This window comes from Cladophialophora immunda (assembly GCF_000835495.1).
Source record: "Cladophialophora immunda strain CBS 83496 unplaced genomic scaffold supercont1.1, whole genome shotgun sequence".
Taxonomy (NCBI): Eukaryota; Fungi; Ascomycota; class Eurotiomycetes; order Chaetothyriales; family Herpotrichiellaceae; genus Cladophialophora; species Cladophialophora immunda.
In genome coordinates this window covers 187,387-202,452 of record NW_015622541.1, presented here as the reverse complement: position 1 = coordinate 202,452, position 15,066 = coordinate 187,387, and the positions used below count along the sequence as shown (strand labels likewise).

General features: G+C 53.0%; 6 protein-coding genes across 7 annotated transcripts; 4 read left to right on the top strand and 2 right to left on the bottom strand.

The window, feature by feature from the left end:
* The first annotated feature begins 147 nt into the window (after positions 1-147).
* PV07_00064 (uncharacterized protein) lies at positions 148-4,056 on the top strand. Its single transcript, XM_016386482.1, has 3 exons — positions 148-364; positions 418-3,684; positions 3,737-4,056. Exons 1-3 carry the CDS (start codon positions 197-199, stop codon positions 3,896-3,898), a joined length of 3,597 nt encoding a protein of 1,198 aa, XP_016253410.1. The 5' UTR covers positions 148-196; the 3' UTR covers positions 3,899-4,056.
* Positions 2,762-5,132, bottom strand: PV07_00063 (uncharacterized protein). The gene has a single exon (XM_016386481.1). It carries the CDS (start codon positions 5,009-5,011, stop codon positions 3,938-3,940), a length of 1,074 nt encoding a protein of 357 aa, XP_016253409.1. The 5' UTR covers positions 5,012-5,132; the 3' UTR covers positions 2,762-3,937.
* Positions 5,133-5,358: 226 nt separating this feature from the next.
* Positions 5,359-7,624, top strand: PV07_00062. Of its 2 annotated transcripts, none has more exons than XM_016386480.1 (4): positions 5,359-6,111; positions 6,167-6,291; positions 6,510-6,930; positions 6,992-7,624. In XM_016386480.1, the coding sequence occupies exons 1-4, from the start codon at positions 5,696-5,698 to the stop codon at positions 7,509-7,511; spliced, it is 1,482 nt and encodes a 493-aa protein (XP_016253408.1). In that variant the 5' UTR covers positions 5,359-5,695; the 3' UTR covers positions 7,512-7,624. The 2 variants fall into 2 exon arrangements, with proteins under 2 accessions (XP_016253408.1, XP_016253407.1); XM_016386479.1 differs by having other exon boundaries at positions 6,492-6,930.
* Positions 7,625-7,815: 191 nt separating this feature from the next.
* PV07_00061 (uncharacterized protein) lies at positions 7,816-11,331 on the top strand. The gene has a single exon (XM_016386478.1). The coding sequence runs from the start codon at positions 8,006-8,008 to the stop codon at positions 10,289-10,291; it is 2,286 nt and encodes a 761-aa protein (XP_016253406.1). The 5' UTR covers positions 7,816-8,005; the 3' UTR covers positions 10,292-11,331.
* A 144-nt stretch (positions 11,332-11,475) lies between these two features.
* PV07_00060 (DNA repair protein rad18) lies at positions 11,476-13,278 on the top strand. The gene has a single exon (XM_016386477.1). It carries the CDS (start codon positions 11,559-11,561, stop codon positions 13,020-13,022), a length of 1,464 nt encoding a protein of 487 aa, XP_016253405.1. The 5' UTR covers positions 11,476-11,558; the 3' UTR covers positions 13,023-13,278.
* PV07_00059 (uncharacterized protein) lies at positions 13,005-15,043 on the bottom strand. The gene is made up of 2 exons (XM_016386476.1): positions 14,855-15,043; positions 13,005-14,758 (listed from the first exon to the last, which is right to left on the bottom strand). The coding sequence occupies exons 1-2, from the start codon at positions 14,902-14,904 to the stop codon at positions 13,288-13,290; spliced, it is 1,521 nt and encodes a 506-aa protein (XP_016253404.1). The 5' UTR covers positions 14,905-15,043; the 3' UTR covers positions 13,005-13,287.
* Positions 15,044-15,066: the final 23 nt, after the last annotated feature.

Below are 15,066 nucleotides of genomic sequence, written 5' to 3'. Positions count from 1 at the left end.
GAAACACAATAGACAGTCGGAGCCTCGCCGTTTCTGGACTAGCGTTTGACAAGGGGATCGCGCAGTCACGTGCCAGTCTGACTCCCTCCCTGAGATCCTCCTCTGCCTGTTGTGCACTTCCAAAGGAGGTGGAGGGCGTAACAATACTATACCCAGCCGCCCTCAGCCATTGTCAAGCTGGTGAAGCATTGCCTACATGGACGCAGCTGAACACGATCTCGATGCAAAGCTCTACAAGGCTTCAGGGACCCTCCTTTCCGAACTGCAGGAGAAACTCCCTTTGCTGTTGTTCGAACGCGGCACATTTCCCCCAAGACGCCGTGTCCGAGTTCTCGAATCGAAATGCGAGGAACTGAGTCGACTGGTTTGCCTCCATAGATGTGTAGGTCACTAATCGGATTGCTAACTCTGTATCAGCTTGACCGCTTTCAAGAATGGCCCCAATTGCTTGACCCATATCTTTCCACGCTGATCCAACTCCTAACCGATGCCTTTGTGGGATACCTCGCAGAATCCAGCAATCAATATGGCCCAACGCAGCGACACGGGGCAGCTAGCGTCTATCCCTTGTCCCGAGCGATATGCAGACTTCTTTACTCGTTTTGTAAAGTCAGGGGCTACAAAGTCATTGTTCGTTTGCTCAATAATGAGCCAAAATACTTGGCTCCCATGTTGTCTGCTTTCAGAGCTTGGAATACACCGTCCAAAGGCATGACCTGGGAAGAGCGCTACGTGATGCTTCTCTGGCTGTCTCATCTGATGCTTGCGCCCTTCGAGCTGGCCACTATGTCCATAAGCGACACAGTCACTGCCCTTCCTGATGACCTTGGTAACCTTCCTGGCATCGCCGGCGATGTCATTTCTCTTGCCCTCGGACAACTGGAAAGCTCGAGTAAGGAGCGGGAGGCTGCAAGTGTTCTGCTAGTGCGTTTGAGCTTACGGAGAGACATGCTGGCTCATGAACTGCCCCTAAAGCTCGTGCACTTTGCGACTCAAAAGCTCCTGACTGATCCGGATTTGGTCAGTCTCAGTCCCTACAAAGCTTTGGGTTTGCTGTCTCTTCTTTACGGCGTCACAAACTCTGGTTCGGATAGCGAGGTTGCATCTTACATTGAGAACCTCTTCAATTCTATATTGAAGATCGCCACGACCGAGAGCAGTGAGAGCAGCCACTTTGCAGCCATCCGAGATCCTGCCCCTGCGCGGAAATGGATTCTGAAGATTTTGCGGGCTATTCTGCTGCATGCAATCTCCTTGAGCTCGACCTATCCTTCTCTGCAACCTAAGAGCCTGAACAACATGCTCGAGGAGAGCATACAATACTTCCTCGATGCCCTTAGCGACAAGGATACGCCAGTCAGAATGGCAGCTGCCAAGGCACTGAGTGTAGTGACCCTTAACCTTGATTCTAACATGTCCGCAGACGTCGTTGAAGCCATCTTGGGTTGTCTCGAAGAAAACGTCCTGTTGGAAGATCCCCGCAGCCATAAGCTCATGGCAATAACCGACAGGACCGTCACCGATCGTGACAGGATGAAGAGAGTCATAACCGCGGTCGACCCATTAAAATGGCATGGCTTGATGCTAACACTGGCTCACTTGCTGTTCCGCCGCTCTCCTCCACCCAAAATGCTCTCAGAAATCATCCGGTCCTTGCTCCTGGGTTTGGATTTTGAGCAGAGGTCCAACGTCGGGACTTCGATTGGTGTCGGTGTCCGGGATGCCGCTTGCTTTGGTCTCTGGGCTCTGGCCCGAAAATACAGCACTTCAGATTTGGATCTCGTACCATTTTTGGACTATGCTGAGCCAAGCGTCACAGAGTGCCAGAGTGTCCTACAATTGATCGCCGTCAAATTGACCGTCTCTGCTTGTCTCGACCCTTCGGGGAACATTCGCCGAGGATCATCAGCGGCACTACAAGAGCTAATCGGTCGGCACCCCGATACAATCATCAATGGAATCTCGGTGGTCCAAGTTGTTGACTACCATGCTGTTGCGCGGCTCTCCCGAGCCATGACTGAAGTCGCCCCACAGGCCGCTGCCCTTGGAAGCGTCTACCACAGAGCCCTATTGGAGGCCCTGAGACAATGGCGAGGTGTTTGCGCTGCCGATGTCAATCAGCGCCGCTGGGCTGCTGCGACCATTCACATCCTCACAAAGTCCCTTCCCGTCTCCGAAATTTCTTCCTTTGCTGACGTTGTCCTTCGCCAACTCTTAGATCTTAAGCCAGTCAACATGGGCAGCACTGCTGCAGCAAGGCACGGATTGCTCCTCGGGCTTGCCTCTGCACTTAGCTCACTTACGGAGCTTGAGCCTGAGACAGCATTGTGTTGGCTTGAGGAAGATGGGAACAAGGCTCTTGAGTTGAAGCTGTTAACCGGCAAGATCGAAGGCCGCATAACTTCGGATATCGAACTTGTGATGGAAGGAATAGCTACGCTCATCTCTAGGATCAGCAAATGCTGCGCAACAGCCAAGCCAGCGCCATCGCCTGTGTTGCAATCATGGATTTCCGCGGCAGCCGGAGTTCTCAATCATTGCACCACGGCGGGGACGAGGGAAATTGCTGTTCAAACGAGCGCCGATGCATTTGTGGAGCTGTTCAAGGTCCTTCCACTTTCTGCAGATGCCACGATGATTGAAGGGTGGCTCGAGGGCAAACGAGAAACATCTGCCGCCTCTACAAGCAAAGGACGCCTTAAAACGCTCAGTTTGATCCATGGATATTTGGCGCAGATCGGGTTTAATCATGGCATTCGCCGGAAAATCGTCTCGTACATGATGGATGTTGTCCAGGGACCATACAAAATCGAGACCAGAGTTGATGCCATGGAGGCTCTGGGCGTCATATTAGCCAGTGCAATACCAGAGACTGACGAAGATATGACAAGCCGACTATACAGTGCGTTCCAATGTGGTTTAAAGGACTACACTAATGACCAGCGAGGGGACATCGGCTCAACCCTCCGACTGCAGACACTCGAGACTGTCGACATGTACCGGAGTCAATTCGACTCTCGAGAACAAGCTGGCGCAATCTCGAAAGACGTGATGCCACTTGTTGTCAAATTGGCAGCAGAGAAGCTAGCCAACGTGCGTTTCCGCGCATGGAAGTGTCTCGAGAGCCACTGGAAGACGGACTCTTGCTTGCCGGTCCCGCAGAATACTTTCCATTATCCCACCGACGTGTCGTCAGTCACATACTTCCGGCAACTGATGGAACTAATATGCATACCCTGGGCACAGAGAGATCTCATTCTTGGATTAGTCTCGTCGGCAACCTCCGGCGCAGAAGATCTCTGTCGTGCTGCAAGTAATGCGTTCGTCCTGCACATGCAGTCTCTTGACGCCGAGACGCAGGCAACCCTTGCTGGGGCGGTCTCGACCATTGTTGTTGAAGGGCTTGCGCTCAAGGCTCAAGAAGATGACCGCCAGGTTCTCCCATTGCTTGACTTTCTGTGTTTCATCATTGATCAAAATCTATACGTTGTCGACTCCAGCGACTGTTCAGACAACATTGGTTTTGACTTGTGGACTGTGATGCAAAAAGTCCACAGCCCCATGTCAAGCCTCCAGAGAATTGAAGCTTCGCTGAATGTCTACTCGAGGATGTTGGCTTTAGATGCCTATCGTGCTAGGGCGCTGGATAAATTGACCCGACAGCTACTCCATCGCTGGCCAAAGGTACTTTCCCGTTCTCATCCTTTGTGGTATCACGCTGGGCTAACCGTGTAAGATTCGCAATATTGCGGCCGATTTTCTCTATGTCGACTACCCCAGTAAGAAACTGGCCTCTTGCGATTGGAACGAACCAGTGGCCAGAATAAAGCCCGTCGTTCTCGAAATCCGAAAGCAGGTTGGTGCAGCTGGGGCGGGCGCCACCAAGTCAGAAGCCTGAAGGTGTCGGAATGGATGTGCTGGTAAATTGCCATAGCAACTAGCTATCCAATCCACGCGTCTTCATGCATCGGGCAACAGCGTCTTTGACTGCCTTTTCATTGTACTGCTCCCAAATATCGTACAGACTGATCAGTTCTTGGGTGCCTTCAATCATTTGTTCAATGTTGATGCCAGACTCGACCAAGAATTTCAAGGTATTCTGCATCTTCTCATTCTCCTTGCTCAAGATTATCGCTTTCTCTTTGTCTAATGGCTGCTGCGAAGCTGGATCATTCTGATTCAGAGACGGAGCTTTTCCATTGACACTGGCGTTGCTTTGAGCGGCTATCTGATTCGACATCTGCAAGTTGCTCAGGGCGTTGCTGAAAGGAGTGGACAGGCTCTGGCGACCACCGACTCCAAGAGACGAAAAATGGCCGGAGTCCGGGTTTGAAAGGGTCTCATGGGGCAAGGGACGCAATGTGCCCGCTGCCTTCGCGGAAGGCAAAAAGACCACAGCTAAAAACATTGCAATAATGGCAATAAGATGTGGAGGACACGTCAGCGGCAGATCCGTCATGTAGCTGTCGTTGATGATGGACCAAGCCAGGCCAAGCTCGTCATTTGTCAACTTGAGCTCTTGATTCTCTTTTAGCGCAATCAAGGAGCGGTAGGGGTGCCAGACAATTAGTTGTGAGCGCATCTCCGAGATGAGGCAGAACTCCATCTCCCCCAGCCTCGAGACATCTCCCGGCACGAATTCCGGCCATGCTTGGCGCGCTTCAGCGGCGACGAGGCGGATGTGGTGGGGTGACTCCTCGGTCTTGGAGGCAAGATAGAAAGCTGTCGCGACAAGCAAGTAGAGGTTGACGTTTTGCATCGGTGTCGAGAGGAAATAGCGCTGCATGTAGACCATGGCAGTGGCAACGCATTGCTGGCGGAACTGCAGCCTCTTGCCTAGCTGCAAGATTTTGTCTCTCAGGAAGATGAACATCAGCCTTCTATCCGGATAGGGCCACTGTTCGAGGACTTTGGAATTTTGTTTCTCCAGATCGTCGCGGATCTCGAACAGCTTTTCGGGTGTGAACGTCCAGAATTTGCGCTGGGTCGAGACCCAGTAGTTGGCCGCCATTGCTGCTCGACGATGGTGTTGATGGCCGCGAACCTCGTCAAGAACCGACACTGCATTTCTCTCCGGAGCACAAGGGTATGGCACAGTCTCCTAATTCCATTCTCCTTGGCTGATATTGATATCCGGCAGACTGAGCAGAAGGACAGAGGTTGGGAACAACGTTTACATTAGCAGAGGAAGTTGAGATATGGCTTGGCAAGGCTGAACGAGGCTGACCATTGGGCAGTGGCCACCGCACATGCCTTTCGACGCTTGGGGGCCACGGGGCCCACTGGGCAGAAGGGGTCGAAGGGGGATTTTCGGGCCTGCAGTGGCTTCAGGCTCAAAGTTCATCGTCAGTGGCGCTGGTGGTTACTGAGCTAGCTACAGGTATTATGAGCCAGTCAAGTACAACCCCACAGCACGTCACCCTCCCAAAGCACACCTCAGCAATCCCTCACCAACTGCCCAGCTTTTTCGTTTCTTGCCCTGCAAACAGAGCTTCAGACTCTTCTTCCCTCCTCAATACTTTCGCTTCGCAGTCGGCTGGGCCACTTCTGACCCTTTAGCTGACCCCCCCGACACCTCTACCGCCTCACCAACCTCTCAATCAGTCACCTCCGAAGCTTCGCCTGGTGAAGAGAAGGACACAATCATGCTCCCCCACAGATAGCCCTTCTTATCATTTGCACCATCGGATGTAGCATGAACGGAGAGTCACATGAACGCCGCGATGAGCGGATTCAAGAGCTATGGCGCAACCTTGACACTCGAAATGAGGGTCAGCTCGACCTGTCTGCCCTCAAGAAAGGCCTGCGCAAAATCGACCACCCTCTGAAAAACGCCGATGCCTTACTCCACGATGTCCTCAAAGCGGTCGATACCTCGGGCGATGGACGCATACAATATAACGAGTTTAGGGTGTTCGTGGAACATGCCGAGCGCGAACTCTGGCAACTTTTCGAAAGTATAGATAAAGACCACAACGGCGCGCTGGACAAGGCAGAGCTCCGTGCCGCATTCAGCAGAGCGGGCTTGACAATAAGTAACGCGAAGCTGGATCAATTTTTTGACGAGGTCGATGTCAACCATGACGGGCAGATTTCCTTTGATGAATGGAGGTATGCACATGCACCCATTGGTCCTTGGTCCAACACCTGTTAACATGGTCCGCAGAAATTTTCTTCTCTTCCTACCTGCGAGCGCACCCACTCTCGGGTCTCTTATATCATATTACTCGGCGACAGCAAATGTCAACCAAGAGGGCGATGTCCATATCAATGACACCCTTCAAGGATTTGGTAAGGACTACTTGGCCCCTTTGTTCGGCACTTACATTCCAGTCGCGACTGAGCCGTCGAATGACCTTGCAATACTCTACACTGCTTTGACCCTTGGCTGCATAGAGTGCCAGGTTCGGCCAGACTCAGTCTTGTCAATTTTAATGGTTCATCGCGGGAATTTCGTTCATCGTCTATAACCTAATTGACGATGCTGACAGAAATCCTCATCCCACTAGGCTATTTCATAGCAGGTGGCTTAGCAGGCATGATCTCGCGGACAGCCACAGCTCCACTGGACCGACTCAAAGTCTACCTAATTGCACAGACGAATCCCAAACAGGCGGCGGTAGAAGCGGCCAAAAAGGGGGCACCTCTCCAGGTGATTAAGAACTTTGCCCGGCCATTGGTCGACGCATGTAAAGATCTGTGGCGAGCTGGAGGAATGCGAAGCCTTTTCGCCGGGAACGGACTCAATGTCGTCAAGGTCATGCCGGAGTCAGCAATCAAGTTCGGTGCATACGAGGCCGCGAAGAAGATGTTTGCCGAGTTTGAGGGATCAGATCCAAAGCATCTACACCCGACCTCTCAGTTCCTAGCCGGTGGCATTGGTGGCGCGGTTGCTCAATGCGTGGTTTATCCTCTTGATACTTTGAAATTGTAAGCGACGACTTGGTCATCCATCATTTATGCCCGGAGAGCATGGACTAACGAGAGACAGCCGCATGCAATGCGAAACGGTTGAAGGCGGCTTACATGGAAACGCATTGATCGCCCAAACGGCGCGGAAGATGTGGAAACAGGGCGGACTCATGCCATATTACCGAGGGTTAGGGATGGGCCTCGCGGGTATGTTCCCTTACAGCGCAATCGACCTGTTCATCTTTGAAAACTGCAAGCATTTTGTGCTGGCCCGAAAAGCCAAGAAACACCGCTGCCACGAGGAGGATGTCGAAATGAGCAACTTTCACACAGGCATCATTGGAGCAACTTCGGGGGCGATCAGCGCGACGGCTGTCTACCCGATCAATCTGTTAAGGACGAGGTTGCAAGCCCAAGGCACAGTGCTGCACCCGCCCACATACAAGGGCATCGTCGATGTTACGATCAGAACGGTCCAGGGAGAAGGAGTGAAAGGATTGTTCAAGGGAGTGACGCCGAACCTTTTGAAGGTAGCGCCGGCAGTCAGCATCAGCTATATTGTCTACGAGAACAGTAAGCAGTTGATGGGCCTCCATTGATCTGGGGCATACCTTGTTCGGCCAGAGATAGACACCCCAAGCAACGAATTTTATGAAAGTATGTGTACATTAGACTTCGTGAAGAAAGCAGCTCATTTTTATTTGTTTTTGTCGGACGCAAAGACTGCTCAGGGTGATTGATATTTGCCTTGCGCAACGTAACTATTGGCGCCGTAGGCCTCACGGTTCTCTACACAATTGCATCGAGTCTCGCATTGATTCGCCTTATCTGCGGTACGGCGGATCAACTTGATCCCGAGGCTGCGAGAGGATCCTACACAATCCCCAGCCCTGGCCAATGTTCTGTCATTTTCCCAGCAGTGATGTTATCCAATCCTTGATGAGTGACTGGAAGGGACTTGCTTTTTTAATCTCCAGTTGTGAATGCTCCTTGATATGCTGATAATCTCGAGCCCTTCAACGCCCCCAGAACAGACACTCCATGACATCGCGCAAGACAACGACCTTGTCAAAACCCTCTTCCATCATTGTCCATGACCTCTTCGCCGAGTGATGGAGACCCTCTTCAGTCGCCCGACATTCTGTCCTCGCCCTCGATCCCAATCCTCGAGGTTCACAAGACAAGACCACCCGCGAGAAACGAATCACCCGAGACATCCACCACCAGTCTCCCTATCCGCACATCGAGCCCTCCCGCCCTAGGTTCCCGAACCAGCACCCTCTCCAGCGTTCTATCCCGCTCTAGCTCCCCTAATGGAAGGCTATCGTTGTCCGTATCGAGATTTGGGAGGTCGCGAGCCAATAGCCCCCTGGGCAATCCCTCAGAGACATATGATGACACACGATCATTAATTGTCCGAGCGTTCTCTCCCACTGTTGCGATCTACGCATCGCCAGAAGTGGACGAACTCGCCGCTCGCAAAGGGCTGAGGAATGGCTTCATCGGATTGGTTCGCCCATTCGGCGACAAGATCAATGGAAAGGTGGTGGTGCGAGACAGCACAGGTGCCAGCAGGGCATGGGAAGATTTTGGTGTGCACTTTGCAGATCTGGGCCAATTAGTTCGAGATGGCACGTCCTCGCATCCTGCGGCCAACTCGATGGAAAAGTTAGAAGAGCTGATGGAACATTTCGTAGGAGAGGGCTTCGACCAGACCGAAGATGTCCTGGGGCGGGGCGAGACCTCTCCTTTTTATCGACTGTTTCTGGCCCGGCTCCTGTCCTCTCAGACCATGAGCCCGCATGAATCGTTCCGCCATCCAGTTGGTGCGGTGATTGCTATCAGCTCTTCCACGAAACAACCTATCGAGACCTTGCGCAATCTTTATCAGCAAACTGCGTCGGGTTCGCGAGCCTTGCCCGTTTTCGCCAATCCGGAATACCTCAGATATTATGTGCTCGTCCACGATGAAGACCGAGATGACTTCAACAAATCGTCGGCCCTTTTTGATCAGATGAAGCGACACTTTGGCCTCCACTGCCATCTTCTCAGGCTGAAATCTGCACCATGTACCCAGACCGACGATGACACCGAAGAACTCCCTGCAAGCGAATGGCTGTCGCCCACTGAACAACTCGCCCTCTTGCACGACACTGCAGATCTCATCGATCTCAACACCTCTACATCTCCCTACATCTTTTCCTCGGATGCGACCGCCCTGCGAGCATTTGTCCGCGAGCTTATTGCACAGTCCATAATTTACCATATGGAACAGAGGATTGCCCTGTGGAATGATCAAATCGCTTCACGTCGTCGGGGTATCTCCGGCCGGTTCATGTCGCTTTCTAAGAGATGGACCGCAATTGGAAGCTCTTCTCGAAGCTCATCGTCGACCACCAACGTTGGAGCCAGCGGCAATTATGACAGCCTGCAGGGGACATACCGTTTTGATGCTCCCGAGAGTTTATTGCGGAAGCTTGCCGACTATGCATTTATGCTGAGGGACTACAAATTGGCGGCATCGACCTATGAGCTGCTCCGAGGTGACTACTCCAATGATAAAGCCTGGGAACATTTGGCTGGGGCGAACGAAATGTGCTGTGTCGCTACTCTCCTGAACCCGCTCACAAGCAGTGGTAGTTCCAAATTCAAAATTGAAAACTTCGACAGTATGCTCGAAACAGCGAGCTATTCATATTTGACCCGGTGCTCTGAGCCAGCCCTTGCATTGCGCTCTATCTTACTTGGTGTCGAGTTGTTGAAGGTCCGAGGTCGCGCAGCCGGCGAACTCGCGGCGAAATGGGCAATTCGCAGCCTCGAACTGGGTCTGGTCGGTAGCATTGGACATGTCTTGATCAGTGAGCGGGTGGCATCTTCTTTTGCCGACCGCATCGGCACCGGCAACACCGGTTGGGGCATGCGTAAAAGAAAGGCTGCGCTTTGGAGTATCATGGCTGCAGACGAATGGATGAAACTTGGCCGAGCAGAGATCGCTGCCGAGAGGCTTGATGAAGCACAAGAACTCTACAGTGAAACAAAGAATAGCGACTCACACAAGCAGTTTCACGAGTTGGCCGAATATCTGGAACAACTGCGACTGGCCGTGAGAATGAAGCTGGGGGAAGCAAGAAGAAGAGGCTTCAGCGGAGCAACAAGACAGATTGAGCTGGAGGGGCCCATGGACGTCCAAGCCGATGTGGAAGACGAAACTATGGAAGAAATGAATGCGCTGGAAAAGGTCGACAGCAAAGGGCACAGGAGAAGTCTCCTAGGAGGGGCCGTCGGAACAGGAACGAGCCTGCTGGAGCCCGTCACGCCCTTGAGTCCGGCTCGGCTGAACAGGGCCGACACATTTCGAGGAGATGATGATTTTGAATGAAAAAGATGGACGCACTTTCCAGCTATGGGTGTGACCAAGCGTGAGCGCCCAGATATGCTCAACATGGTACGATCAACCGGATTACTTCATGTCCAGAGGACACACCAAAAACTGGTCTCAACACGGAGAACTCATATAATCGGGGAGGAAGTTATGACCTAGGGGCTTCAAAGAGACCAACGACGATGGCAACCCGATGAGATATGCTCAATGGTGTGTTGTCAAGACAGGGTATTTTCAAATGCCTCCAATTGTCAACTTTGGTTCATGCACCATTTGAGCCTTGGAAGTCAGCATGCTACGGTATTTGGGTCAGGAGCGAAGACTGATACTCTCCGTCCAATGGATGGGGTGATTTCACATATCCCCAGCTATACTATGTCGCAGAAATTGGCGGGTTTTGCGCTCAATGGGTCGACTCCCGGATCCCGTTATCAAAGCGCCTCTCAACACATGTGGGGGTATTCCAGCTCCAGCATTGTCCTATGACCAGTACTTCTCGGGTGATACCTTCACTGCCCCAGTCTTGACCTGATGCGCTCAGAAACGTCGATCTCCAACCAAGGGGCGACTAGGGCAGCGAATCTTGCTCACCGACGACGCATCGCGAGGCTGACCCTACATATGCCTGGTCTCGGTCAGGTTGTCATGACAGCACGGGAGTCAAGATCGAGATCTATTGAACGCATCGGATCCTAGAAGATGAAGGGGGCGTTTGGCAGTGGTTGGTGCTGGGCAGACGCTGTACTTATATGGATGATGGAAAGGGTTGGTGGACAGGCATTTGGGCAGAGCGACACCCATTCTAGACTCTGTCTGTCCGTCCCTTTTTCTGGAGCCTGTTCTATTGTTGTTCTGGCCCAATCTGCGGCAGTAATTACGATGTAGACATGGCTCAATACGGTACGCTGAACGAGGCATACCACAAGACTGAAGAATGCCTCATGAAGAGTCATCGAAAGGGACAGCGAGTGGCTTGTTTTGCGGTTTAGTGATAAGATGATGGTAGCAGACACATTGGTAACGTCGAGTATCTGTGCTCTGTGAAAATATCATACTGTGCACCACATGCACGCGACTGCCACTTTACGCGTAGCTACCAGGCGCCAAAAACACGCTAAGCCCAGCGACTGCCACCGCGCCGTCCTTTCCGCCCATTTCGTTATTGTCGTCACAGCGATTGTGGACTCGTGCTAAGCTGCGACTTGCGACTCGTTTTCCGCTTGGGCAACAGCAACATCTTAGTCGGCACTCGTCATTTGAGGCTATGATGGCAGATCGCGATGGCTTCACAGACAGCACAGACTGGCTTCAAACTCCTCTCGCCTCCCTCGCGCCTGTCGACGCTTCACTCCGGTGTCAAGTATGCAAGGACTACTTCACAACTCCTATGATGACCAGTTGTTCCCATACCTTCTGCAGTCTTTGTATACGAAGATGTCTTTCTCAGGAAGGAAGATGCCCGGCGTGTCGGGAGGCGGATCAGGAAATCAAGTTGCGGAGAAACTGGGCCGTGGAAGAGCTGGTCGCCCATTTCACTGTCTCGCGCAAAGACCTCCTTGCTTTTGCAACTGCGAGTCTGGCGACGGAAAGAGAACGAGATAATGACAACGAGGCTCAGAGACCAAAGAAGAGGCGGAAAGTGGCAGCGGAACCCACAAGCAACGGCATTGAAAGACGAAGTACACGAAGCCAGAGCAGGAAGATTGCCTCGGATGCCGCCAGTCAACAGAGCCTGGCATCCACCCAGGAAGTCATAGATGACAGTGAAGAAGAAGGAAGCGTCTACGAAGATCCAGACAGCCACAAGAGCCCACACTTCGTCAATGGTAATGGCAATCCAGAGCCCCAGGACGGCCTCGTTCAGTGTCCCTGTTGCCACCGTCGCATGAAGGAAGCAGTCATAAATTCACATCTAGATAAATGCATACAAGGCGACAGCCACACCCCGGTCGACGATATCGCATCCTCGTCTTCTCCTGCTCCACCTTCAAATTCGCGACCTGTCGCACCGCCTGGCACCATCGCTTATGCCCAGAGGAAACCATCCAAACAACAGGACCGGCTGCCCTTCATCAACTACTCCCTCCTCGCCGATAACGCGTTGCGGAGAAAGTTGCGAGACCTGGGCATCCCGGATCACGGCTCCAAGGATCTTATGCGCAGGCGCCACACTGAGTGGGTGAATCTGTGGAACGCCAACTGCGATTCCACTAACCCTGTCACGAAAAGGGAATTACTCAGAGAGTTGAAGATCTGGGAGGATACGCTGGGACGACAACCGGAAAAGTCATCAACCACGGGGTTCATGGCAAAGGACTTTGACAGAGAGCGCCATGTGAAGACTCAGAAAAGCAATTTTGACGACCTGATACGCCAGGCTAGGGCCAGGAAACCAAAAGGGCCCGAGGGACAACCATCATCTGCAGCAGAAAATCCAACACCAGAGCTCATTCCACAGGAGCTAACAGAAACTGGCACCCTTGTGGAGCTTTCTGGGGTTGGCCCAACACCCTCGGAGGGCCCAAACGAAGCTGGAGCAGTATCGGCTCGCGGAAATGTCGTCAACATACAAGGTCAAATGCTGGTCGAACCGGAAAACGCTGTCACTGATGGTCAGACCCAGGAGACTGCAATAACTATCCCATCACCCCCTGCATTTGAGAATGCACCTGAACCAAAGTTGGATCTGCAACCTCCGGAAAGGTCTCATGGGAGGTACTTTGTGTGAAGGGCATGCTCGAAGATGGGCTTATATACGCGAGTGCCACTCATCAGTCTTGTAAAAATAGTCAGATCTTAGATAGACTTGAAGCCTGTATGCTTTCAGCAATGGCACTTAACTGGGGATTTGATGACATGGATAAGTGCTCTGGCGATGAATATTGATGAATGGAGGGAATGCGTTTTTAGGCTTCCTTGAGGAAGGTCCCTTTGGCTCCAATATCTCTGAACCCAGTATCTTTGACGAGGTACAGCATTCCTCCGGAGTCGAACTATGATGCTTCTTGGGCGATTTGCTCGGCCTGTCCCTGTCTTTCTGGTTGCTGATGTCTTTGCGCGTCTTCCCCTGTTTGCCCACCAATGCCCAGTCTCTGCATCTTCTCGATGCTCGTCGACAGGGCCTGTTCCAACTCGTTGTCTTCCGCCTGGTCTTCTTGCTTCATCCTCTGATCTTCTCGCGGCTTCTCCATTTCGCCTTCTCTCTCCCTCTCCCTGCGCAGGTGCTCGAGGGCGTCCAGCTCCTGGAGTTTCTGCCTGGTCTTCTCCTCCTCGGCCTTCCTCGCCTTCTCGCGCTCTTCTCGCTCCATCGCCTCGAACTCCTCGTCCACTTCGTCCTCGTCGAGGACCGCCTTCTGATCGACCGGCTCCGCCAGTACACCAGAGACCTCGTCGACTTTGCTCACTTCCTCCCGCAGGCTCTCCAGGACGTCCTCGACGCGCTCGACGCCGCCGATCCGCTGGTTGAGCGTCTTGAGCGCGGATGCAGAGGATTCCATTACGGCGAGGATTTCGACCTGGTCCACCGCGGACTCGATCTTGGTGTAGATTTCCTCCAGCTGATGGAGGGTGTCGAGTCGGTGTTGGAGCGTCCGTTCGGCGAGTTTCTTCGAGCGAAGCGCCGAGAGGGCGCTGGCTTTGTTGCCGGATTTCACCGCGGCCGCGGCCTTGTCTTGCAGCGTCTTGATGCGCGTGGACAGAGTCGTGGTTTTTTGGTGCAGGTCGTCAAGGAGGGATTTTAGGGAGGCGATCGAGCGGTCTTCGTGGGTTATCGGCTCGGGTATGGCTGTAGAGGACGGCACGTTGAATTTCACGGTGCTGGTATCGTAGGATAGGACTTGTTTGTCGCGGGAGAGGTAGCGTAGCAGAACTTCCAGGTCTTGACTCGACAGCGATCCTGTCAACTCGCCGGCCTGGCCAAGGACGCTGTTAACGTCTCTTAGGAATGTGTCTCGCGTCATGACTCTGTCAGTCAGAGTCTGTGTCTTTCTGTCCCTTTCCCTCGCAGCGGATAGTCTCTTCCAGACCTCTTCCAACGCTGGAACCAGCGCGAGGTTTCCCGACTTTAACCTGCCACCGCTCAGATCATAGCTCCCGCTGCTCCACGACACTCCAGCCTTTTGTAGGCTCCAACGGAGAACCGCCCACGGACTCGGTATCCAGCCTCTGGAGTATATGCTCCTCTCCGAGCTTATAAAGTCTTGTAGATCGACCATCTTCCCCTGCCGTACGCACTCGTCCACAACACTCCCGAGCCCACTAGGCCTCCCATACGTAGGACTAGCCAGCGCATTGAGCAATTCATCACTCGTCTGCAAAATCAGGTGATGTTGTCCATGGGGGATTTCTCCGGCGAGTGCGGCGTGGGTGAGGGCAGACGACCACGCGGTGACATTGGCGGTGTAGCCTTCGGGGTTGGAGGTTCGCTGGAGGTTGAGATCGGAGTACAAGGAGGGGAGCCGTGTTCTGTCAGATGGAGAAGTCCCGCGTCAGCATTTTATGGGTGGTAAATACCGCGTTCGCTGGTCAGGGATATGCCCCCAGGAGGGGGGGGAGACAGACTTGCGAAACGAAGGTTCATGTTCGACTAGCCAATCCAGGAGAGGTGACATGGCTGCAATACTCCCCTCTTTCGAGGGCAAGGAGGAGGAATAAATCCCTCTCGCAAAGGGTAGGGGGAACCAAGCCTGAGGGTGCTGTTGTGAAATCGCCAGAACAGACGAGGAGAATTGACGACGCTGCGAGTGTTCGTTCGTTGTTTGCTGAGATACGTC